The sequence below is a fragment of the Nerophis lumbriciformis genome, linkage group LG35 (genome assembly GCF_033978685.3).
Source record: "Nerophis lumbriciformis linkage group LG35, RoL_Nlum_v2.1, whole genome shotgun sequence".
Lineage (NCBI taxonomy): Eukaryota > Metazoa > Chordata > Actinopteri > Syngnathiformes > Syngnathidae > Nerophis > Nerophis lumbriciformis.
In genome coordinates, this window is record NC_084582.2 from 24,431,446 (window position 1) to 24,458,803 (window position 27,358).

General features: G+C 40.9%; 1 protein-coding gene across 1 annotated transcript; it reads right to left on the reverse strand.

The window, feature by feature from the left end:
• Positions 1–893: 893 nt before the first annotated feature.
• On the reverse strand, positions 894–26,903 carry rab33a (RAB33A, member RAS oncogene family). Its single transcript, XM_061927587.2, has 4 exons — positions 26,480–26,903; positions 5,301–5,441; positions 1,911–1,991; positions 894–1,839 (listed from the first exon to the last, which is right to left on the reverse strand). Exons 1-4 carry the CDS (start codon positions 26,834–26,836, stop codon positions 1,615–1,617), a joined length of 804 nt encoding a protein of 267 aa, XP_061783571.2. The 5' UTR covers positions 26,837–26,903; the 3' UTR covers positions 894–1,614.
• Between the last annotated feature and the right edge of the window lie 455 nt (positions 26,904–27,358).

The following is a 27,358-nucleotide window of genomic DNA, read 5'->3' on the forward strand; positions in this document are numbered from 1 at the left end:
GAAATGCATCTGCTTTGAGTGTCGCAGGATATCCACACATTCTTGCCATCTCTGTCGTAGCATAGCTTTCGTGGGTAAAGTGTGCGGAACAAACGTCCAATTTCTTGCCACTTTCGCATCTTTGGGCCACTGGTGCAACTTGAATCCGTCCCTGTTGGTGTTGTTACACCCTCCGACAACACACCGACGAGGCATGATGTCTCCAAGGTATGGAAAACAGTCGAAAAAACGGAAAATAACAGAGCTGATTTGACTCGGTGTTTGAGAAAATGGCGGATTGCTTCCCGATGTGACGCCACGTTGTGACGTCATCGTTCCGAGAGCGAATATTAGAAAGGTGTTTAATTCGCCAAAATTCACCCATTTAGAGTTCGGAAATCGGTTAAAAAAATATATGGTCTTTTTTCTGCAACATCAAGGTACATATTGACGCTTACATAGGTCTGGTGATAACGTTCCCCTTTAAGGAGCCTACTATGCAAAACCAACTTTTCTTACCTGTTGGTACCTGCTGTTTTGAGTCTGAGATTTACATAAGTCCTGAAAAATTTAACTCAGACCGTGGAGGCATGGTAGAGATGTTTACGAAACAATCTTGCCTCCCTTCATACTTCTGCTAAACGATCACACTGCAAAAAGTCAGTGTTCAAAAACAAGAAAAAATAAAAATAAATTAGGGGTATTTTATTTGAACTAAGCAAAATTATCTGCCAATAGAACAAGACAATTTGGCTTGTCAAGACTTTCCAAAACAAGTCAAATTAGCTAACCTCAATGAACCCAAAAATACCTTAAAATAAGTATATTCTCACTAATAACAACTACACTACTATATGAGTACGTATGTTCTATTGTTTCATTGAAAATAAAACAGCAAAGTCCATTTGGCTGTCATCTGTTTTAATATGAGACACAATTGTGTCAAAGTCATGATTTTTTTTTATATGCTTGAAATAAGAAATTATTACTTTAAAAAAGTAGTTTTGTACTTGTGAGTGTTGATGACACAGCTTTGCAACAGTTGATATTCTAGTTTCAAGCATGTTTTACTCAATATAGGTCATAAAATCTCAGTAACAAGCTGTAATATCTTTCAGAATCAGAATCAGAATCAGCTTTATTGTCATTACGCAAGGTAACGAGATTGAGGCCATTCCATACAGTGCGATGTGTGCATGCTAGAAAAACAATGTGCAAATATATAAAAATTTAAAAAATGTAGAAGTGCAATGAATATGGTGTGAAATGAATATATACATGAAAAAACAAAACAAAAACAGGGTGGTTGGTGGAATGGGTTATTGCACCGAAGAGAAGGCAGTTATGAGGGACAATGGGGCAGTCCGTTCAGGATGGTTATGGCCCTGGGGAAGAAGCTGTTCTTTAGCCTGTTTTTTTGGTTTTAATGCACCTGTAGCGCTTCCCAGAGGGCAGCAGGTGGAACAGGTCAGAGCCAGGGTGGGTGCTGTCTTTGATGATGGCACTGGCTCTGTTGAGGCAGCGGGAGGTGTAGATGTCCGTCAGAGAGGGGAGAGGGCGGCCGATGATCTTCTGAGCCGTCTATTATTCTGTACAGTATTCTCTTGCATCCCTCCTACCAATTCCCTTTTTCCTTCAACAAAGACAGTTACTCTTTGTCTCAGTCTCTTGCGTGAGCCGCACTCTCCCGTCCTCTCTCTCTACATCTCTGTAGAGTAGAGACTTTTGGGCCTTAAGGCGGCAGGCCAGTGACATGAAGATTGAGTCCACATTCTGACTCTCCCTTGGGTCCTTTGCAGATGTCTCAAACAGTAGCATGTTGTGAGAATCTGCAAACTTCAATGCCGTGTTGGAGGGCACCTGTGAATTACTTTGATTATTATGACCAACTATGATGCATTACACCTTGTGTGTCGCTTGAGTCTACTGACCTGTATTTGTTCCACTAGGTCACACTTGTTCCCCACTAGGACTCTAGGTACTGATGCAGATACTCTATGACCATTACACTCCTGTAATAAAAGAGAGCACATTTGATTCAGTAAAACAAAAACATGTTCAATTTATTTATTACAGGAGATGTTTTATGCAATTGTTTGACAAATTAGAAATCCCAGGTGTCTTTGTTAAGTGACTGCTTCGATCAAAAAACTAGTATGGATTAAGCTTTACAGAACTGTAACAGACAAAATAGTTTATTTCTACACCAGAGGAAAATAAGGGGATTAACTTTCAAGTCAAGACATGACTGACTTCAGAACATACAAACTCCAAACAGAAACCTCTAGGGTCGAGATTTGAATCCAAAACCCTTTGCTGTGAGTCAGATGTTATAACCAATCACTTCCCCTAACCTCCCTTGCTATATATATATATGTATACTTTGTATATGTGTATATGCATATATATATATATATATATATATATATATATATATATATATATATATATATACAGGTAAAAGCCAGTAAATTAGAATATTTTGAAAAACTTGATTTATTTCAGTAATTGCATTCAAAAGGTGTAACTTGTACATTATATTTATTCATTGCACACAGACTGATGCATTCAAATGTTTATTTCATTTAATTTTGATGATTTGAAGTGGCAACAAATGAAAATCCAAAATTCCGTTTGTCACAAAATTAGAATATTACTTAAGGCTAATACAAAAAAGGGATTTTTAGAAATGTTGGCCAACTGAAAAGTATGAAAATGAAAAATATGAGCATGTACAATACTCAATACTTGGTTGGAGCTCCTTTTGCCTCAATTACTGCGTTAATGCGGCGTGGCATGGAGTCGATGAGTTTCTGGCACTGCTCAGGTGTTATGAGAGCCCAGGTTGCTCTGATAGTGGCCTTCAACTCTTCTGCGTTTTTGGGTCTGGCATTCTGCATCTTCCTTTTCACAATACCCCGCAGATTTTCTATGGGGCTAAGGTCAGCGGAGTTGGCGGGCCAATTTAGAACAGAAATACCATGGTCCGTAAACCAGGCACGGGTAGATTTTGCGCTGTGTGCAGGTGCCAAGTCCTGTTGGAACTTGAAATCTCCATCTCCATAGAGCAGGTCAGCAGCAGGAAGCATGAAGTGCTCTAAAACTTGCTGGTAGACGGCTGCGTTGACCCTGGATCTCAGGAAACAGAGTGGACCGACACCAGCAGATGACATGGCACCCCAAACCATCACTGATGGTGGAAACTTTACACTAGACTTCAGGCAACGTGGATCCTGTGCCTCTCCTGTCTTCCTCCAGACTCTGGGACCTCGATTTCCAAAGGAAATGCAAAATTTGCTTTCGTCAGAAAACATGACTTTGGACCACTCAGCAGCAGTCCAGCTCTTTTTTTCCTTAGCCCAGGTGAGACGCTTTTCGCGCTGTTTCTTGGTCAACAGTGGCTTGACACGAGGTATGCGGCAGTTGAAACCCATGTCTTTCAAGCGTCTCTTGGTGGTGGATCTTGAAGCACTGACTCCAGCAGCTGTCCACTCCTTCTGAATCTCCCCCACATTTTTGAATGGTTTTTTTTTCACAATCTTGACCAGGGCGCGGTGATCCCTATCGCTTGTACACTTTTTCTGACCAGTTTTTCCTTCCCTTTGCCTCTCCATTAATGTGTTTGGACACAGAGCTCTGAGAACAGCCAGCCTCTTCAGCAATAACCTTTTGTGTCTTTCCCTCCTTGTGCAATGTGTCGATGGTTGCCTTTTGGACAGCTGTCAAATCTGAAGTCTTCCCCATGTTTGTGTAGGCTTCAGAACTGGACTGAGAGACCATTTAAAGCCCTTTGCAGGTGTTTTGAGTTAATCAGCTGATTAGTTTGTGGCACCAGGTGTCTTCAAAATTTAACCCTTACACAATATTCTAATTTTGTGACACACGGAATTTTGGATTTTCATTTGTTGCCACTTCAAATCATCAAAATTAAATGAAATAAACATTTGAATGCATCAGTCTGTGTGCAATGAATAAATATAATGTACAAGTTACACCTTTTGAATGCAATTACTGAAATAAATCAAGTTTTTCAAAATATTCTAATTTACTGGCTTTTACCTGTATATACACACACACATATATATATATATATATATATATATATGTAGTTTTGATAATACACCTCATGGTGTAACCTGGACACATCATCAGGGATTCTCCCGGGGTCATAGGGTGTTTCGGGTCTTAATCAAACACCCTCACCCGGGCGACCCAGCCGAGGGTGATCAGTCCCTCGACTTGTGTCCAGGTAGCGCTCTACGCCACGCGTCCCCCCTCCGACGGTCTGCCATATATATATATATATATATATATATATATATATATATATATATATATATATATATATTTCTCTAACTATTCTTCATTTATCAATTTTTTAAGCTAAGAATAGAATGGATTCTGGCAGCAAGAGCTACGTCAGCCCTTTTACGTCAGGTATTCAAAACGAATAGGATTAATCCTTGTATATACCCTATAAAAATAATCTCTGACGCTCATTTTAAGTCCCATGATACAATGCTATAAGTGATGTATGTTTAGATGCCCCCTGCTCCTCAGTTAAAGTTAAAGTTAAAGTACCAATGATTGTCACACACACACTAGGTGTGGTGAAATTTGTCCTCTGCATTTGACCCATCCCCTTTGATCACCCCCTGGGAGGTGAGGGGAGCAGTGGGCAGCAGCAGTGCCGCGCCCGGGAATCATTTTTGGTGATTGGCAGTCAGTCATTAATTTGCATCCATTTTCCTAACTGATCACCACATCAATTGCAAGTCAATTGGAATTGAGTGGGAATTGATCTTGTACCAGCTGTACAAATAAACCAATTAACGTTCATGCAGTTTGGTGTATTTTATTAAAAATTATTGAATTATCAATGCTAATTTATAGTATGTACTAATTTCTAGGTAGTGTGCGCTGAGCTGTCTGACTGTAGCCCGAGGTATAAACCTTTTTTCCCCACTATAGCTCATACCAAGCAGTTCCAAAAATGGGGCGGCGTGACTCAAACGGTAGAGCGGTCGTCCAGAAACTTTAGAGTTTCTCGTATTGTTTGAGAGACTACAGATTTAAATCAGCAACTATGCTATAAATTGTCTTGTTTATTAATGTGTACTGTCCTGAATAAATAAAACTATCATAACATCCTAAATCAGTGCCGTGTCCACACTGAGTGGAGCTAACATTTATATGTCACGAGACAACCTCGTCCGAGATGATGGTGAAAACACGAGCAATTAAAACGATGATGACGATGATAGTACTTGATGTGCCAAAAAGAACATGCGCACATTGTCTTAGTTAGTTGATGCACTCACCTCTATCCATGTTTGCAGGTTGCGGAAGGAAGCCATTTTGGTGACATCATAAACAAATACTACTGCATGGACATTCCGGTAGTAGTGTTCCACCATAGATTTTCGAAATCGCTCCTGGCCTGCCGTGTCCCATACTTGTACCTGCAGAAGAGAAAGGTATGAGTTTTTTTAATGTTTATATATTCATTTGATAAAAAAAAGAATACAGGTAATGAGAAACAGACACTCTTTTTCCCCTCGACCCCCACCCCCCAAAAAAAGTAAAAAAGAAATAGAAAACTCTTCCCCCCAAAAAAGAAAAATAACCCTTTCCACCCCCTCCCGGTACCTAGATTTTCTTGTCACAGATCAATCACAGTGGGTGGCAACGCACTGCCTTCCTCTTCACCACAAGCAGATAGAAAATTAAAAAAACTGACTAAAAGGGAAAAAAAAGAAAGAAACAAACAGAGTAGTGTCACAGTCACTGACTTAAAACAAAACAAAGAAATTTGTGGTGTAGTAAAAAGGTTAATTGTCAACAGTGAGTGTCACATTTGTCCTATAATGTCTTTACTGTTTGGTTTGTCTTAAAAGACGTTTCGCTGCTCATCCGAGTAGGCTTCATCAGTTTGTGCTCATAGACTAAGTCCCTGATGAAGCCTACTCAGATGAGCGGCGAAACGTCTTCCAAGACAAACCAAACAGTCCAGTTGCGATCGATTGAATGCCCTAAGAATTCAATTGTACACGACTAAAAATGACACAACTTTTACGACTAAACCCTGTACGTCCAAAATAATAAATCTAAAATGCATGAAAACACAGCCAAAAGTGATAATTGTTACGACAACAAGGCATGCTGGGAAATACTTGCTTCTCAGACACATGTTCAGTCTTGCCAACTCTACTGTGGAAGATTTACCGAAAGTGCCCTTGCCTAGAGACATCCCGGCTGAAGTTACAAATCTTTCGGATTCTGCTGTTTTTGTGCATGTCGAAACAGAGGAGTAGCTATCCAATTAGTAGAAAAAGATTTATATCAGTTCAGTACAAATCATCCTTTGTTACCACCACATTCATTGTTTTCCAACAGCCCTGCCTCAATTCCTTATAATACTTTATCCATGCCATCTACGTTGTTGATGAAAACGTTGCAATTGCAATATAAGTTCATACAAAACTGTTTCATGTAATGTTACAACCACAAATTGTGAATGGGTTTCAAATCAATGCTGACAATTCTGGCCACAAAAAAACTCTGCGACAGAGGAACCTTACAATGCTTGTTCCACCCAAATGTAATTATCTACGTAGTATGGCTCTTTGGATGATCAAACCCAAACATAAAACACATCAATTACATTAATTTATTGAGTAACTGCCACACATCACTTAAGTATGGTTCTATGAAGCCCTTTAACAAGGTGCAGCGTTTGACGGCATTCCTTTTATGATCAACACGGAAGATACCAACAGTGTAAACATTTGCACGGAGGAAACTGATTATGAATCCCTGGTTTAATCACTATACTGGATATACTATAAGCAGTGTTTCTTAACCATAGGGCCTGAGTTCATTGTTGGGCCGCGAGCGCCCCATATGGCGCTGCCAACAAATATCTGTTCAACAGCTGTCATCCGTATGAGCCGCAGCAGTACTCGGTTATAATACAGTTTTCCACCACTTGTAGCAGTAACAACGATATCAAACAAACAGAAGAAGTCAGGAGCCAAAGTCATAGACAAGTTCATTAAGCACAAAAATTATGACTAAAGTGGTGAAGCTGTATTTTCATTTGCACTCCAATTTTATTTAAGAAACATACATATTAGTATTCATTTGGTTAGCACTGTTTAATAGTATGTAAAAAAATCATTAGTTTTTATGAGTCCCTTTTTTTGCAGTATATTTGATTAGTATTTATTTTTGTAATCAGCCTGACCTAAACATTGATAATAATCTTTGTAATTAACACATGCGTTTATATCGTTTAACAAAGGTTTATCCTGGTAAAATGTAAGTAGGTTAGAAACAATTTATTGAGTACAATTAAAAACAATAGTAAGATTACTAATTCAGTGTTAATAATTGAGTGGCCCTGGGCCCTTTTATAGTGGAAAAGTTGGACCCCCAGGTCAAAAAGGTTAAGAAACCCTATTAGACAGTACCTAATACAATTAGGGGTGTCCCGATACCAACATTTTGGTATTACTACTGGTACAATATGTATTTCGATACTTTTCAATACTTATCGATACTTTTTTAAATATATAGGCAGAGGTGGGTAGAGTAGCCAGAAATTGTACTCAAGTAAGAGTACTGTTACTTTAGAGATTTATTACTCAAGTAAAAGTAAGGAGTAGTCACCCAAATATTTACTTGAGTAAAAGTATAAAGTATGTTGTGAAAAAACTACTCAAGTACTGAGTAACTGATGAGTAACATACACACACATATCATATATATATATATATATATATATATATATATACATACATACATTGATATATACAGTATATAATTTATATTTATTTATTTTGCCGTTTTTGTTTACATGTTAAAGGTGTTTTAATGAATATACATGCATGTTTAACACATATAGATTCCTTTCTTTCATGAAGACAAGAATATAAGTTGGTGTATAACCTGATTCTGATGACTTGCATTGATTGGAATCAGACAGTAGTGCTGATAACGTCCTCGTTTTCAAATGCAGGAGAAAAAAAGTTCCTCCTTTCTGTCTAATACCACATGAAAATGGTTGGTTTTTGGTATCTTATTTGTCCAGCTTCCATATTCGTTTTTATACACTTTACAAGAAATACATTGGCGGCAAACTCCGTAGCTTGTTTGCGCTGGCTTTCGGAGACTCTTATTTTGAAAGCGCAGGCGCGATGGAGCGGCACTTTTATTGTGAAGACAGGAACTGTGCAGTCAGTCTTTAGGCTTTTGACGGGATGTACGGTTGAAATAAAAAAATTATCTTTTTTCCTTCACACTTTTGATTGATTGATTGGAACTTTTATTAGTAGATTGCACAGTACAGTACATATTCCGTACAATTGACCACTACATGGTAACACCCGAATACGTTTTTCAACTTGTTTAAGTCAGGTCATGTGACCGCCTGGCTCTGTTTGATTGGTCCAACGTCACCAGTGACTTCATCTGATTGGTGGAACGGAGTGAACGTCACCAGTGACTGTATTTGTTGAAACGCAGGCACTATGGAGGTCTGTTTGACAGACCAAAACAAACAAAGCGTGCATTAACAGATCGATAAAAATTAGTAGCGAGTAGCGAGCTGAATGTAGATAAAAGTAGCGGAGTAAAAGTAGCGTTTCTTCTCTATAAATATACTCAAGTAAAAGTAAAAGTATGTTGCATTAAAACTACTCTTAGAAGTACAATTTATCCCAAAAGTTACTCAAGTAGATGTAACGGAGTAAATGTAGCGCGTTACTACCCACCTCTGTATATAGGGGACCACTAACAATGTCATTGTTGGCCTAATTTTAACAGAACATCTTATGATACATTAAACACATGTTTCTTATTGCAACCAAAGAACAATTTTGGCATCGAATAACTTTGTGAACTTACTAAACATCTTATATTTTAGTAGTAAAAAAGCAAACGTGTTACAAAGGCTCCTAATTTAGCTGCTGACAAATGGATGGATTATTAATCTACCAGTTCATTTACGGTTGATATCTGGTTACTTTCTGTTTCAACATGTTCTATCTGCACTTCTGTTAACATGTAACAAGCACGCCTTCTTCTGTTGTGTGACACTTTACATAAGTTTTTGGGTGACACTACAAATTTGGGTATTGAGTCAATACTAAGTAGTTACAATGGTCATAATTAAAGTCCTCCTGCATCCAAGGAGGTATTTCCTGAGTTAACAAACAATAACAAAATGACTCAAGATTTTGTGATGATAACAAATATTGATGTAATTATTGTAGCATCAACAATATACGACTCTTGTACTTGGTATCGTTACAGTCGATATTTTTATAGATCCACCCATTTGTTTACATTCATGAACGCTAGTTTGCTGTTAGTAGATAGCTATTGTATCCTTCTACGGTGTGTTGTGAAGCACGTTTAGCTATTCCTTGTCCTGCATGGATGTTACTTTTAAGAAGCATGGTGTATTTATCGCCGTGGAGGCGAGAATTGGTGATTTAGAAGTAGCTTAAACACTACAGAGTGTAGCAGCTGCCTACCAAGTTCTAGCCAATGGCTTTGACTGAGGTGTGGGACTTTCGGGTCGAGGATGGGAAGTGACGTGTGTTGTGGGGGTGAAAGTTTGTTCCAAAGTTGCCCTGAAAAGAAGAGACACTGGGATTGAGTTTGATGGAGTGGAATGCTGCATTTCTGTGAAATAAAATAAGACACACTGGAAATCTGTCCCAGCCTCCATTCCTTGGGATGTAAGAGGAGGGACCTTAGCCACCAGCTGGTGCCTCAGTGTTTATAGCTTCACCTTCACCAGGAAAAACTAGTGAGCATCCTGGATGATGACAGTCACCCTCTGCATACCGTTATCAGTAGCCATCGGAGCCTGTTCAGTGCTAGACTGCTTCATCCCAAGTGCAGGACTAATAGACTAAAATATTCATTTGTCCCACACGCCATTAGACTGTATAACTCCTCTCTAAGTCAACACTGTTAAATTATTGTAACGTCTGTGGAGACACTTAAAGGAGGACAGGAATTCCATCGGTCCCTTTATTTAGCGAAATTGTTTGTCGGCCATAACCACACCAAAACAATGTGTAAAATACTTTTATCTAGCAAAACTGGTCGTTGTCTACCGTACAAACCAAGACAAAAGCAACTCTTTGTCATCTGTTATATCAACAGCAGCCGCTTGCTCTCTCTCTCACCTGCACCAACACATACACTATGGCAATTAGCCACTGGTGTGTTTATGGCCACACAAAAAGTTGGACAACTCCAACACTACACGTAAAGTCTAAATTTCAGGTCGTTTTACTATGACTCCTCAATCAGTGTGCTTATTCTACTGTCATTTGTTAAGAATGTTATTTTTTGGATATTAATCATGAAATGATGTTACAGGACTACATAATTGATAATAAAAATATTTATTTTACGGACAGAAAGTTAATAAACACTTCATCTCATGCAACATGTGAATGTTTTAAGGGGAACTAAATGTGATCTCTGAAAGGGGTACACAATCTTTCCAAAGCAGGACCCCCACCCAGGCATAAAATACTATAGTGCAGATAAAAAAAAAAAAAACAATATCTAAGTGGGCCAAATCCCATATATTAGAACATGATCTCTTGAAATTGACTAGTCACTTGATTATAATAATATGACATTTAAATTGTTATGTCAGGTTTGAGACAAATGTACTGCTGGTATGGCCACAGTGTGCACATCTGTATTCCACTGAATGCTCAGGGTGTTTGTGCGTTTGCTCACACACATGAAAAATTAGAGGGAACATTGGTCACTTTTTTTTTTATTCTATTGTAATATTTTTCCATTTTGTTTCTATTTATACCCCCATTATTTACTTTTTATTTTTTAAATTTGATCTCAATTTTGTACACTGCTGCTGGAATTTTAATTTTCCTAAGGGAACTCTCCTGAAGGAATCAATATAGTACTATCTATCTATTCATTGTTAGTTTTGAAACCAAAATACACCCATTCTACCTCTTCTGTCTCCTTGCTGTTTCACTTGTAAGTGCTGTGCTTGTGTTGACTCACATGCACCTCAGCTCATATTACTAGCAATGTCATCATGGCGAGCCATTATGTCCATGAAAAAAAAGTACTGGTATTTTTCAAAAGGCAGTATAGTACCTTTTTGAATTTATTAGTATCGCTGTACTTTATTAGTATCAGTATACCGTACAATCCATTGGCAGAAATGTGAGGCGTGAACTCACTTTTGTGATGTCAAGTACTACCACTACTAAGATTAGTAATTCATTTGATATATCCATCCATGCATCTATTTTCTACCGCTTGTCCATCTCGGGGTTGCGGGCATGAGTCTGGGGGCAGAGGAGAGGGCGGAAGCTGCAACTTCTTAAGCGCCAATTCTGTAAATGCGGGAACTTTTGCCTTTAAAAGCTGATCAAACTAAATAGGAACTACGTGTATGGCTTCAGGGATTCATCATGACACAAAGAGAAAGTGATTGTTATTTCTCTCTCTGAACAAGACAGGTGCTTTGTATGTCACAAGAGATATCTCATGGCACTCAGCGCAGGGCTGTTAGAATAAAAACACTGGTCATTTATCCCATATTACCATTTGAAAGGCACAGTCTAGCTTTTTTTTTTTTTTAAAAGATGAATACATCAAAGCTCGTACTTTGTCGAACATCACTAAAGTATGGGACGTCGAGGACAATGATCTGGCTGAGAATAAAATTCATGAAAATTACAATGATGACTGTTTTTTATAGGACCATGGGACTAATTATCAACAAATTGAAAGAGAGAGTAGGGCAAGTTGGATTCTGTTGTTTATCATGTTTGTTTGCCATGCCTGTCAGCCTTGTGGTTAGTGTCCGAACTGAGATTACCAAAGACTACAGAAAATGGGACCCATTACCTCCCTGCTTAGCACTCAGCATCAAGGGGTAGAATTGGGGGTTAAATCACCAAATGATTCCAGAGCTTGGCCCACGCTGCTGCTCACTGCTCCCCTCCCCTCCCAGGGGGGAACAAGGGGATGGGTCAAATGCAGAGGTCAAATTTCACCACACCCAGTGTGTGTGTGACAATCATTGGAACTTTAACTTAAAAATGAGAAAAAAACAAAACGTTGTTTAATAAACAGAATTCCACCTTGCCAGTTAGTGACTAATAGTCCTTGTGGGCCTTCTCACTATGCTACATAATATATTGCTTTTTATATTCTACCGTATGCAGCATCGAACATGCATTCTTATTTGTATCTTTGACTGGACTTTGACATTAAAACCAACCCAACCGTACTATGATTATGGCATACTGTTACACCCTTTTTTTGAGCTGTTGGTTTCATCTACTGTATAATGTGTTGAGCTCAGCATATCCTATAACCGCTTTTGGCTCTACTTTATGTCATTAAAGTATAAATATTTAATTTGCAGGAAAACCTAAAGGATGGGTAAACTACATGTATGATTACAAGATATTTCAATTACCCTGTACATCCATCCTATTCTTTTCCAATGATTCAGACAAGCTGACTTAATCGAGCAGTGAGTGTGTTTAATGAGTCAGCATTTAGAGCTATCTGGAGGTTACAGACAAGATAGGGTGGTCAGCTGAGAATGAAAAGGGGGGAGGGGAGCATATTATGCACATGTGTGGCTTTGTTGCATGCACAGTTGCTGGCCAGCTGCGTATGGGGGAGGCATAGTGGACAAGAAAGTGGTGTAACATCATCCATCCATCCATTTTCTACCGCTTGTCCCGTTTGGGATCGCGGGGGGTGCTGGAGCCTATCGCAGCTGCATTCGGACATCATCATACAGAAAATTTAACGGGAATGTACATACGGCTTTTAACAAGCAGTATAACTAAATCTTACGATGTGATACTGGGACGAAAGTTGAATAAGTGTTCGGTTTGATATTAAGCGCAGGATACTTTTTGACAGAGGTTGCCATTTGGTTTGACTATTATCAACAAAAATGTCATTTAGGGCTCAAAAATTGCAGTCAAATAGTGTTTGTTTTTATTTATGAAATAAATAATTATTAACTTACTCATTTGTCCATTTATTTATCTATTTAAGGTATTTATTCACTGTTGTGTTACAGATTGAGTACATGTTAGAAATGGCTATGATACATACAAGGGTAAGATTAAATAAGATATGCTTCCTCCCACTTATTTTCGAACATGCTGTAATGTGATGTATCATAGTGTATATACTTCTTGAAAATAAACCAACTCTATAAACATATTAATAACCATAACCATGGCTTCTGCATGTTCAATATTGAGTACATTTATGTGTCCTAGTTAACTTAATCATCCAAAAAGATCACACAGTATCATGATAATACGCTTGAACTACACCGCTAATTATTTTCCACTTGCCAAGATTTAAAATGTAATTTCTCGATATTTCCTAGTTTTAAGAGCCATTTACTTATTTTTAGTCAATAACTTTAAAGCACAATTTTAATTTTAGCATGAATGATTGTATGTAGTCTATTCTAGTTTAAAAATGTTAAAATTGAGAAAATAACTATTCAAATAAGATATTTTGGTTTTCTCCACACAGAAAATCTTTTTTTAAGATTCCGCATCATCCCGAGGATGCTTAATTTAAGAATTACAAGTTGAATAATGCTTGTTTTCAGAATAAAATACTGATTTCTAGCTTGAATGTCAAGATATAGAAATCTTAATTTAGGATCCCTTATCAAGTAAAATTAACTAACTGCACTGTTAAGGTGTTTGAGCTTCGTGTAATTCTTTGGGCGTGCACATAAACGACACTTTCATCGAGTCTGATGATCAACGTCCTCTCACACGAGGAGACTTTATTATTCTTCTTCTTCTTGAACATAACACACCAGCACCAGAGCGCCCCAAGTGGGGAACATGCGCTATAACAGCCAACCTTTACAATAAAGCCACACAGAGTAAGAGCGCAGATCAATCTTAACACCCCCACTCGCTATTAGCTCACTGTGTTAAAACAATATGTAAACAATATTTCAAGAACATCTTCCATGAAATGAATGAACTGCCTTCACACAAAGTTGCACAATAGCCTGATGTGCTACGTCTGTCTGTTTCATTTGATGCCCAACTTGCATCACAGTAAACTGTCAGACCGAGTCTTTCAGTTACATTCTTCTTGAAGTTAAGTCCTTGTTCTGATGTACCTTTTAGGTATCTGAATACATGTTTCACTGTATTCCAATGTTCCATAGTAGGTTCATTAAAGTGTTGAGATAGTTTACTCACAACAAAGCTTATGTCAGGTCGAGTGCATGTTGATAAGTAAATTAAACTTCCCACTGCTTCTCTGTACTGTCTTGGTTGTTTCAACTTTTCAGCATTTTCTGCGTAATCAAGTTTTGGTTCACAAGGAGTTTCTCTTGGTTTACAATTTTCCATATCAAACCTTTGTAAAACCTTTTTCACATATCTCTCTTGTGACATTTTGACTAGTCCATTTGTTTGTGCAAAGTCTATTCCTAAGAAACGTTTTAGGATTCCCAAATCCTTCATTTTGAATCTCTGAGTTAACATTCTTTTTACATCCTGCATTGATTTTTCACTTGAAGCAGCTAAAATAAGGTCATCTACCCAAATAATAAGTATTACCTTTTGACCATATTTTTCTCTTGTGTACACACAATGATCTGCTTCATTTTGCACAAAGTCATTTTCACATAAATGGGTGTGTAACACTGTATTCCAGTTTCTGCCCGACTGTTTGAGTCCATACAATGATTTGTTCAGTTTACATACCAGTTTTTCACCAGTGTTAAGAGTTTTTCTCGTATCCTTGTGGTTGTTCTAAATAGATTTCACAGTCTATGGGTGCGTGCAGATACGCGGTCTTCACGTCCATCTGATGTAAGATTAGGTCCTCCTGTGCCGCCTTCTGCATGAGAATTCTTACACTTAACATGTCAGCTGTCGGTGAAAACGTCTCTTTGTAATCAGTTCCTACTTTCTGGTCGTATCCTTTGGCAACAAATCTCGCCTTATATTTATTAGATCCATCTGTGTCTGTTTTGAGTGCATAAACCCACTTCGCTTTTAAAGCTCGCTTACCTGGTGGTAAGTCAGTCAACTGGAATGTGTCATTTTCCACTAGTGAGTTCATCTCCTCATCCATGGCGTTTTTCCAGTGCATTGACTTTGATGATAACACGGCTTCCTGATAAGTTTCTGGAATGTCACAAACTGTTCGATAACAGAAATCAACGCATGTTTGTAATCTGTCTCAAAATCTTGTAAATAAGCTGGCTTTTGTTTTATCCTGAATGGATTCTTTCTGATTTCTGTTTCGGCATTTGCCGCTGACTGTTCCACATCTTCCTGCTCATTTAAATCCTCAGTTCTGTTTTCAGGTTGAACTCTGTCCTCATCCTTCTGGTCACTGTCACAGACTGCATTGTCTCTGTTGCCAATGTCATGTCCTGCGTATGGCTCCAAAGTTTGTGTCTCTCTCTCTACACTTGTTTTGGTTGCGAATCTCACCAATCTGATCTTTTGGACCTTTTCCATTTCTGGATAATATACAAGGAAGGCTGGGCTGTTTTTATCATATCCTATGAAAATGCCCTGCTCACTTTTGGAGTCTAGTTTTCCTTTTTCTTGTTTGTAACTAAAACATGTAGACCCAAACTTTTGCATTTGTGACACATTTGGTACTTTTCCTGTAAGTAACTCATATGCTGTTTTCTTTGTCCGTCTATTGTAACACCTGTTTCTAACATGAGCTGCTGTTTGAATGGCATAGTTCCACAAATAGTTTGGTAGTTTGCTTTCTATCAGTAAGCATCTAGCCATGTCAAACAGTGTTCGCCATTCTCTCTCTGCTGTGCCATTTTGGTGTGGCGAATAAGGCGCTGACGTCTCATGTCTTATTTTGTTCTTTGTTAGTAACATTTTGAACTCTCTGTTTGTAAACTCAGTGCCGTTGTCTGAATGTATACACTTCACATCTCCATAGGGTGCTACATCTGCTAAGAACTTTTCTGTTGCAGCAACTGCATCACTTTTTGACTTAAGGAAATATACTAATACAGCACCTGAATAGTCATCTGTGAAACATTGTGCGTATTTGTGTCCTTCTATGCTTTTAGTTTTCATTGGCCCTGCTAGGTCTGTATGGATTAACTCCAGGGGTTTATTTGCTTTAGCATCTAGCTCCCTATTTCTCGTTTGGGTAAACTTGCCTTTTGTACATATTTCACACATCTGATCTGGCTTAACAACATTTCCCTTAATTACCATACCTTTGACCACAGTTTGGAGTTTGATTACATCATCATAGTTGCAGTGCCCTTGAATCTCGTGCCATGTTTGTACGTCATGACAAACTTTACACTGATCTTCATTTGCATCAACAGTTGGTAGATAATATAGCTTCTCATTTTCGTTTATGTTAAATCTGTTGCCATCTTTAGTGATCATGTGGCTCTCTCCTTTCTTGAAAGTTATGGTTGCTCCTCCGTCGGCTGCTCTCGCCACTGAACAGATGTTGTGGGGATATGAGGGCATGTACAGAGCATTTCGTAGTTGTGCCCTGTGCTGTCGTCCATCGCTGTCCACTAGATGTATCGTTGCTGTTCCTCTTCCTTGGGCCATTCCACTGCATCTTGTCCCATCAGCTAGTTCCACTGAATGAGTCTCTGGTTGAAAAGTGTTGTCAAAGCTTGTAAAGTTATTTACATCATTTACAATGTGGGATGTCGCTCCTGCATCCACCATAATGCCTTTCATCTTTATTTTGGGTGCTGACTCACTTTCTTCTTGTGCTGCTTTGAAGAGGTAATCACTGGATTGTTCATCAGTAACCTTTCTGACATTGTCTCGTTTATCTTTCTTTTTGCATATGGTTTCTTGGTGTGTGTTGCTCTTACAAAAGTTGCACCACACTTTTCGGATACACATTCTTGCTCTGTGTCCTTTTAATCCACATTTGAAACATGTCAGATCTCCATCTTCACTTCTACTTTTATTGCTGCTGGTGTACTTCTTCTGGATATTTCTATCCTGTTTTGTGAACGTTTTCATCACATTGTCTGTTGGCTCAGCAGTACTAATTTTCTCTGACTCTTCGTAAATACGTAATCTTCTTTTGAAATCTGTAAATGTCACATTGTCTTCATTTTGCGTTACATGTACAGCTAATGGCTTGTAAGAGTCAGGTAGGCCTCCAAGAATCATGGCTATGATCAGACTATCACTGAGAGTCTCACCGGCATCACGAAGTGCTGTAATCAGGTTTTCTGCTCTGATGATGTAGTCCGTAGTTGACTCTCTGTCTGCTTTCCGTAGTTTTGTCAAGGACGTGTACAGGTTGATTATTCGTGGCTTGCTTTTTCCTGAGTAATGGTCCCTCAGTATTTTCAGTGCTTTCCTGCCATCGTATGCAGCATCATGTCTTATTAAAGACAAGCTTTTATCATCGATCAACCTGATGAGCTCTGCATAGCAGTCTGGATTCTTTATTCTGTCCGCTGCTGCTTGCTCTTCTCCTACTGGTTCATTTAGAACAGTGTCTTTCAACTTTAAAATATGTAAGTGTCCCAAAAATCTTGCTTCCCAAAGGTCATACTTGCTTTCGGATCCATCAAAGTACAGTTGCGGGGATACTGCTCCAGTAGTACGAGCCGCCATATTTGTTTAAGCTCCGCACTTTAGCACTATGCTATGCTAATTAGCTCAAACTTTACCGCGGTTACTTCTTCTTCGAGGGTACACGCTACTTTATTGGCTAAAGTCACTTTTATGCTCCGTGTAATACTTCACGTTTGCAATACCTTTATCCTTGGTCAAGCAGTTCTCCTCTGTTAGCTCAAGTCCACACCTGCAAACTTTCTTGGCTTCTCTGTCCGTGCGTCGACTCAACGCTACCTGGCCTTGTTTGCTTGAGTTGGCTGGAATCTCTGGGGTTCCTGGGCACCATAACCTGTTAACGTGTTTGAGCTTCGTGTAATTCTTTGGGCGTGCACATAAACGACACTTTCATCGAGTCTGATGATCAACGTCCTCTCACACGAGGAGACTTTATTATTCTTCTTCTTCTTGAACATAACACACCAGCACCAGAGCGCCCCAAGTGGGGAACATGCGCTATAACAGCCAACCTTTACAATAAAGCCACACAGAGTAAGAGCGCAGATCAATCTTAACATGCACTGACAGATAATTTCACTAGTTTTTAGAATTTGTTTCCCTAAAATCTAGTCTTTCATTTTATATTTTGTCAGCTCTTTTTTGCAGTGTATATCAAAATATTTCTTTGAAGGGAAACTGCACTTTTTGGGGGGTATTTTGCCTATCGTTCACAATCATTATGAAAGACATAACGACAGATATATATATTTTTTTATGCATTCTTACTCGTAAATAAAAGTCCGCTTACAGCGGAGCCAATGGGAGGCCCTCCATTCCGCCCATAAAACCCAATAAAAAAACATCCAAAAAGCGCCACCAATACTAATTTACATTTCGGGACCGGAATACTAACCAAGTATTAGTGATAGTGTTACTGTGAGCACTAATGCAGACAAACCGTGATCACTAGCGTGTGTTTACATGTTTACATCATCGAGTGGTAAACTGCTTCTTTTGCCCATGACCTGCAGTAGAAGGACGAGGATGAAATCCGACATGTTGGTACATTTTGGCATCCAATTTAGACCCGGGAATGGCGATAATAAAATTGTGGTATCATCCAAAACTAATGTAAAATATCAAACAACGGAAGAATAAGTGATTATTACATTTTAACAGAAGTGTAGACAGAACATGTTAAAAGAGAAAGTAAGCAGATATTAACAGTAAATAAACAAGTATTAATAATTATATTAATAATTAATTTTCTACCACTTGTCCTTAATAATGTTGACAAAATAATAAAATGATAAACGACACAATATGTTACTGCATATTTCAGCAGACTAATTAGGAGCCTTTGTTTGTTTACTTTGTGGTAATCTGAAATTTCCTTGCTCAGTTCTGTTGTTGTCTGCACACCATGTTCACTCTCTCTCGTCCACAGTATGGAGTGCAGCTGGCGCAAGGCAGCAGCACACACCTGACGTAGATTAGAAGCAGCCTATTTAACCTGGCTGCTGACGGCCTGTGAGCGCCGGAACTTTGTCACTGCTTGCAAACCTGTTGATCTTGCCAGAGAACTCACTAGTTCATCGTGTACCATTCATCTAAGGTTTGCCTGTATTTTTCCTAGCCTTGTCTAGCGTTTTTAGTTTGTACTTTGTCCTTATATTAACTTCTTTCATGAAGTATGTTTTCCTAGCCTTGTCTAACGTTTTTAGTTTGTACTTTGTCCTTATATTAACTTTTTTCATGAAGTATTTTTCCTAGCCTTGTCTAGCGCTTTTAGTTTTGTGTGTTATCTACCATCACCTTTGTTTTGCTACTTTGTGCTTCCTCCTAAATAAAAGGAAGAACAATTGTACACAACACGTCTCTGCATCCTTGGGATCCACTCCACCATATCCTAACAGAAAAGGTCCGGCCATACTATGGAACCCGCAGAGACAGACGCCTGGAAAAGAGCATTGCAAGGCCAGGCTCAACGAATCAACCAGCAGGGGGACCAGCTAGACCACCTGAGCCGAGGTCTACAGGGACTGTCGGAGCGTCAAGACACCATGTTGGAGCGAGTCAATATGCTGCTAGCCACCGTCGTACCCACCTCGACCACCGTGCCAGACCAGGCATCCACCCAACCTACACAACCCGCCAGTACCAGCAACATGCGGCTATCCCGACCCGAACGTTTTTCCGGAGAAAAGGAAGATGTAAGACAATTCCTGACGCAGTGTGAACTACATTTTGAACTAAACGCTTCCGCTTTCACCTCTGAGCGGGCTAAGGTAGCGTTTGTCATCTCCCACCTGTCGGGCCGTGCTGGCACCTGGGCGACTGCAGAATGGAACCGTCAGACCGCCTCCAGCTCCACGTATGCAAACTTTTCCAAATCCTTGAGGCAGATCTTCCGACGACTCCCAGGTAGAGAGGCAGCTAGATCCCTTTTCCGGCTGCAACAGGGTTCACGACGGGTCGCAGATTACGCGATCGAGTTCCGCACCATGGCCGCCGACTGTGACTGGGGTCCCTCGGCGCTGTTGGACGCCTTCTACCTGGGTCTCGCGGACGAGATTCGTCACATGATGATCCCGCTGTCACTTCCGACGAATCTGGATGATCTCATCGAGCTGGCGGTGCAAATCGACTTCCGCCTATTGGAGGAGAGGAGGGATCGACGAGGGAGACAAGCCCCACCTAGCAGCCAATCAGCGCCTGCTAGACCTGCCATCTGCAAGACGGAGCATCTCGTTCCCGAAGACACCTCTCCTTCGTGGCAGATAGATGAGCCGATGCAACTGGGAGGTCGCCGACTCACCACCGCCGAGAGGGAACGCCGCTTTCGCCTCAAACTCTGCCTATACTGTGGGGCCGCTGATCATCTCATCTCCCACTGCAAGGAACTACCGCGCCCCGCCGCACGGCCACGAGTGCGCCCTCACTCGCCAGAGGACACGTCCACCAGAGGTCGCCGTTCTCCTTCGTTGGCCGCAGGCAGAATGCAACTAAAAGGTACTCTTTCTTGGCCTAACCAACAAATAGACATTTGCGCTCTCATTGACTCAGGAGCAGATGATAACTTTTTGGATTTTGAGTTCATGAGACTCCATAAGATTCCTGTTGTAAAACTGTATGTGCCCAAGAGGGTGTATTCTCTTGATGGGCGCCTATTAGCCAGCATAACCCACCAGACCCTGCCAATCAACCTGCGCTTGTCTGGTAATCATTGTGAGAAAATAATTTTTTTTATTGTGCCATCACGGTCCGCGCCCGTCATTCTGGGGATCACCTGGTTACATAAGCATAACCCGCACATAGACTGGCCTCGTTCGGCCATTATTAATTGGAGTGTGACCTGCCACACACATTGTCTTCGTTCCGCAGCAGGATCTCACACACCGCCACCTACCGCCGTTATAGAGAACATAGACTTGACAAACGTGCCCACAAACTACCATGACTTAAGAGCGGTGTTTAGCAAGGATAGAGCACTCTCACTTCCCCCCCACCGACCCTACGATTGTGGTATCGATTTGCTAGCCGGAGCGGCTTTACCATCGACCCGTTTGTACAAGGTGTCTAACACCGAACTCAAAGCACTAGAAGAATACATAAACACATCAATAGCTGCGGGCCTCATTCGCCCTTCGACCGCACCGGTAGCCGCCGGATTTTTTTTCGTCGAAAAGAAGGACAAGTCCCTACGGCCTTGTATAGACTACCACGCTCTTAATCAGATTACTGTCAAGAATAAGTATCCTCTTCCACTCCTTGATTCTGCTTTTACTCCCTTACAGTCCGCAAAGTTTTTTACTAAACTCGATCTACGTAACGCGTACCATCTAGTTCGCATCCGAGAGGGGGATGAATGGAAGACCGCATTCAACACTCCTCTCGGACATTTTGAGTATCTTGTCATGCCTTTTGGACTTACTAATGCACCTGGCGTTTTTCAGGGCTTCATTAACGATATTTTTCGGGACATGACAGGTCGGTTTCTCTTCGTTTACCTGGACGATATATTAATTTATTCATCGACATTTGACGAACATGTGCAGCAGGTTCGGTTGGTCCTTCAACGATTGCTCGAAAATAAACTGTTCGTCAAGGCGGAAAAATGCGAGTTTCACTCATCCTCCATTCCCTTCTTAGGATTTATCATTGAGGAGGGTAGACTCAGACCAGACCTCGCTAAGGTCAAATCAGTAGTAGACTGGCCCACTCCGGTGTCCAAGAAGCACCTTCAGAGATTCTTGGGCTTCTCTAATTTTTATCGGCGATTTATTCGCAATTTTAGTCGCGTCGCTGAGCCACTTACAAGGCTAACCTCTACTAAAGTTCCGTTTGAATGGACACCCGAAGCCAATTCCGCGTTCTTGAGGCTGAAAAGATTGTTTACTTCGGCTCCTGTGCTTTGTTACCCTGACCGTTCTCTCCAATTTTTTGTTGAGGTGGACGCTTCTGATTCAGGTGTAGGGGCCGTACTCTCCCAGCAATCTACCACCGACCAGAAGTTGCACCCCTGTGCTTTCTTCTCTCGTCGCCTATCCCCTGCTGAAAAAAATTATGACATTGGCAACAGGGAGCTTCTGGCGGTCATCTTGGCCCTTCAGGAGTGGAGACATTGGCTGGAAGGGGCGGAGCTACCATTCATCATCTTCACGGACCACAAGAACCTGTCCTACTTAAGGACTGCACAGAGACTGAACCCCCGCCAAGCCAGGTGGGCACTTTTTCTGACCCGTTTTAACTTTATCATCACTTTCCGACCTGGTTCTCAGAATGGGAAGCCCGATGCCCTTTCCCGTCTCTACTCTTCGTCTCTTGAGGATTCCTCACCTGAACCAATTGTTCCCCATACCCACATCATTGGGGGACTCCAGTGGGACATCGAGCGGCAAGTCTTGGAGGCCCTAAAGTCGGACACATCTCCTCGGGGCTGCCCACCAGGTCGGTTGTTTGTGGTTCCTCGGCTCCGTTCCAGCGTTCTGGATTGGGCACATGGGTCAAAGATCGCTTGCCATCCAGGTATTCGTCGCACCAGTTTTGTCCTCTCCCAGCGTTTTTGGTGGCCATCCATTCTGGCAGATACGAAGGCGTTTGTGGCAGCATGTCGGTCCTGCTCCCGGAACAAGGCATCCCAGCAGGACTGTTACACCCATTACCCATCCCCTCCCGCCCGTGGTCACACATAGCGGTGGACTTTGTCACAGGACTTCCCCCCTCTGAAGGAAATGACACTGTCTTGACCATTGTGGACCGGTTCTCGAAAATGGCCCACTTCGTGGCCCTCCCCAAGCTGCCTTCGGCTCTTGAAACAGCCCAACTATTAGTGCTCCACGCTTTCCGGCTGCACGGCATCCCCACTGATGTGGTATCCGACAGAGGGCCACAGTTTTCCTCGGCTGTCTGGAGGGCATTCTGCAAGTCTCTGGGGGCCTCCCCTAGCCTATCCTCCGGCTACCACCCACAGAGCAATGGACAGACCGAGCGGACCAACCAAGACCTGGAGGCGGCCATCCGGTGCACTTGTCATCAGCAACCCTCAACCTGGTCTGAGAATCTCCCATGGATAGAATACGCTCACAATTCCCTCATTAGCTCCGCCACCAACCTGTCTCCATTTCACGTCGCCTATGGTTTCCAACCCCCAGTTTTTCCTTCTACCCAACCCAATGCCGACGTACCATCCGTAACGGCACACCTGCGTCGGGCTCACCAGGCTTGGCGCAACACCAGGGCGGCGTTAAAAAGAACATCGGCCAGGAACCAACTCTTAGCCAACCGCCATCGCACACCAGCCCCACACTACCAGTTGGGACAGAAGGTCTGGTTGTCGTCCCGGGACCTACCATTGGCCACCGACTCTAGGAAACTGGCTCCCAGGTTCATTGGACCATTCCCCATTGTCAAGATCATCAACCGTGTTGCAGTCAAGCTCCGTCTCCCAAGATCTCTCAAATGCCATCCTGTCTTTCACGTGTCTCGCATCAAGCCTGTCGCATCCAGCCCGCTCAGTCCTCCTGAGGTACCGCCTCCTCCACCCAGGCTGGTTGAGGGTCACCCAGCGTTTACAGTAAACACCATCTTGGATGTGAGAAGAAGGGGCAGGGGATTCCAATACCTGGTAGACTGGGAGGGGTACGGCCCGGAGGAGCGGTCATGGATTTCAAGATCGCTTATTATTGACAAAGACTTGATCAAGGATTTTTACATTCGATTCCCAGACAAGCCAGGTAGGCCGCCAGGAGGCGTCCGTTGAAGGGGGGGGTACTGTGGTAATCTGAAATTTCCTTGCTCAGTTCTGTTGTTGTCTGCACACCATGTTCACTCTCTCTCTCTCGTCCACAGTATGGAGTGCAGCTGGCGCAAGGCAGCAGCACACACCTGACGTAGATTAGAAGCAGCCTATTTAACCTGGCTGCTGACGGCCTGTGAGCGCCGGGACTTTGTCACTGCTTGCAAACCTGTTGATCTTGCCAGAGAACTCACTAGTTCATCGTGTACCATTCATCTAAGGTTTGCCTGTATTTTTCCTAGCCTTGTCTAGCGTTTTTAGTTTGTACTTTGTCCTTATATTAACTTCTTTCATGAAGTATGTTTTCCTAGCCTTGTCTAGCGTTTTTAGTTTGTACTTTGTCCTTATATTAACTTTTTTCATGAAGTATTTTTCCTAGCCTTGTCTAGCGCTTTTAGTTTTGTGTGTTATCTACCATCACCTTTGTTTTGCTACTTTGTGCTTCCTCCTAAATAAAAGGAAGAACAATTGTACACAACACGTCTCTGCATCCTTGGGATCCACTCCACCAAATCCTAACATACTTTCTACTAAAAGACAAGTTGTCTTGTATGTTCACTATTTTATTTAAGGACTTAACTGCAGTAAAAAATATATGTTTAATGTACCCTAAGATTTTTTGTAAAATAAAGCCAATAATGCCATTTTTTTGTGGTCCCCTTTATTTAGAAAAGTACCGAAAAGTATCGATATAATTTTAGTACCGTACCGGTACCAAAATATTGGTATCGTTACAACACTACTACACACAGGAAAACACTGAAAAACTCAAAATAAGTCATGGCGTGACAGGTTGTGACAGTACACCTACTTTGAGACAAGAGCTATAGTGATGTTATGGTTTGAATTCATATCCAACAATTGCGAGAACAACTTTTTATTGTCAATATCGGCTGCTGAGTTAAATTTTTTTATGTTTTCTGCTCGGGGTTTGCCTTTGCCTTTCAGTGGAAAAAAAATGTGCTTTGGCTCAGAAAAGGTTGAAAAACAAGTGTTTTAAGTCTCGTCTTAAGACCCACTTTTATTCTCTGGCTTTTAACACTACGTGAGTTGTGTGGTCCTCTGTGTTTTTTAATTTTGATTTCTATTTATTGTTTTAATTGGTTTTACCCGTTAAAATCATTTTTAACCATATTTATTTTTATATTGTTTTTACCGTATTTTCGGAGTATAAGTCGCTCCGGAGTATAAGTCGCACTGGCCGAAAATGCATAATAAAGAAGGAAAAAACATATATAAGTTGCATTGGAGTATAAGTCGCATTTTTGGGGGAAATTTATTTGATAAAACCCAACACCAAGAATAGACATTTGAAAGGCAATTTAAAATAAATAAAGAAAAGTGAACAACAGGCTGAATAAGTGTACGTTATATGAGGCATAAATAACCAACTGGTATGTTAACGTAACATATTATGGTAAGAGTCATTCAAATAACTATAACATATAGAACATGCTATACCAGGGGTTGGGAACCTTTTTGGCTGAAAGAGCCATGAAAGCCAAATATTTTAAAATGTATTTCCGTGAGAGCCATATAATATTTTTTAACACTGAATACAACTAAATGCGTGCATTTTTAAGTAAGACCAACATTTTTAGAGTGTAATAAGTCTCTTATTCTTTTTAATAGCATTGTTATTCTGAAGCTAACCAATAATAAATACAATACTTCTTAACAATAATGTGACTTCTTGAACAGGTGCGGTAGAAAACGGATGGATGGATTCAAATGCATGAGAATGTTTTATAGTTTGAAGGTTATTTTTAACACTGTGATTACCAGCGGAATTATTCATTACTTATCGTGTTAAGCAATGTCAGCTAAGATTGATCTGAGAGCCAGATGCAGCCATCAAAAGAGCCACATCTGGCTCTAGAGCCATAGGTTCCCTACCCTTGTGCTATACGTTTGCCAAACAATCTGTCACTCCTAATCGCTAAATCCGATTAAATCTTATACGTCTAGTCTCTTACGTGAATGAGCTAAATAATATTATTTGATATTTTACGGTAATGTGTTAATAATTTCACACATAAATCGCTCCGGAGTATAAGTCGCCAAACGATGAAAAAAACTGCGATTTATAGTCCGAAAAATACGGTATATTGTTTTTAGATTTATGAATTTTTTGTTTTTATTCAGTCATTGGTGGAGCTAAGGATAATATTTGAATATTGTTTTTAATATTGTTGTGCAGCCCTTTGGAAACATCTTTGTTGTTTAAATGTGCTACACAAATAAAGTGGATTGGATTGGATTATCCTAGATGTTGCTGATGTTGCAATGCATTCATTATTGTTGGTTGAGGCAAATAGGAACGAATATAAGAATAACACTTGTTGGCAAAAAAAGACAGAAATGGGGCTTAAAGTCCACATTTTATGGAGGATTTCAGTGTGTTTTAGCTAATGGTGTGAGTGATGGTAAAGGAAAGACTATATAGGCCTGATCCAATGGGAGCAGATCAAGAAGAAACAATGATGGGGGTGGGAGAATGGATCACACACACACACACACACACACACACACACACACACACACACACACACACACACACACACACACACACACACACTCCCATCATTACCTTGATCGTCTCTCCTTCAATCTCCACCGCCTTCTCCCTGAAGTCCACGCCGATGGTAGCCTCTGTCTTGTCGAGAAAGCTCCCCCCGGTGAAGCGGAAGGTGAGACACGTCTTCCCCACGTTGGAGTCCCCGATAACGATGATCTTAAAGATCCGCGTCTGGATGCTCAGTTCCAGGGAGGTGCTGAGATCCGCGGAGGACGTGAAGCTGGCGCCAGCGTCGTTGCTGCTGCTGGCTCGGCTGCGACTTCTGTAGACATCCATGGATGATGTCAGGATGGTGACATTGTCGTCCGCTCGGCTCGGCCGGGTTATTCTCCTTCCTCGGCTCTCCTCCTCCGGAGAATCGTTAGTCATGGTGCCGGAGGAGGCGATGCGAAAATGGGGTTTGTGTGTGAGTGGAGAGGAGAGACGAATGGATGGATGGACCGGAGGGAGGGGAATGGAGGAAAGAAGGAGGAGACTTGGTGATAAGAGCACGATTCTTTGTCAGCTAAACATTTAAAAACATACACACATCAACTAATTAGCACTCTTAAAACTCTTTTATTCAGTCATTGGTGGAGCTAAGGATAATATTTGAATATAGTTTTTAATATTGTTGTGCAGCACTTTGGAAACCTTTTGTTGTTGTTTAAATGTGCTATATAAATAAAGTGGATTGGATTAAAAGTTGGTTAACATGAACTAACCTTAACTAAAGGGGAACTGAACTTTTTGGGAATTTTGCCTATCATTCATAATCATTGTGTATACATGGTGTTTACGTGACGTCACACATCCGGGTTATCCTGGGTCATCCGCCATCTTGGGAGGCAAACAAAACACACCTGGCCTAGTTGACACGCTTCACGATTATTGACAATAGCTTCGAGCAAA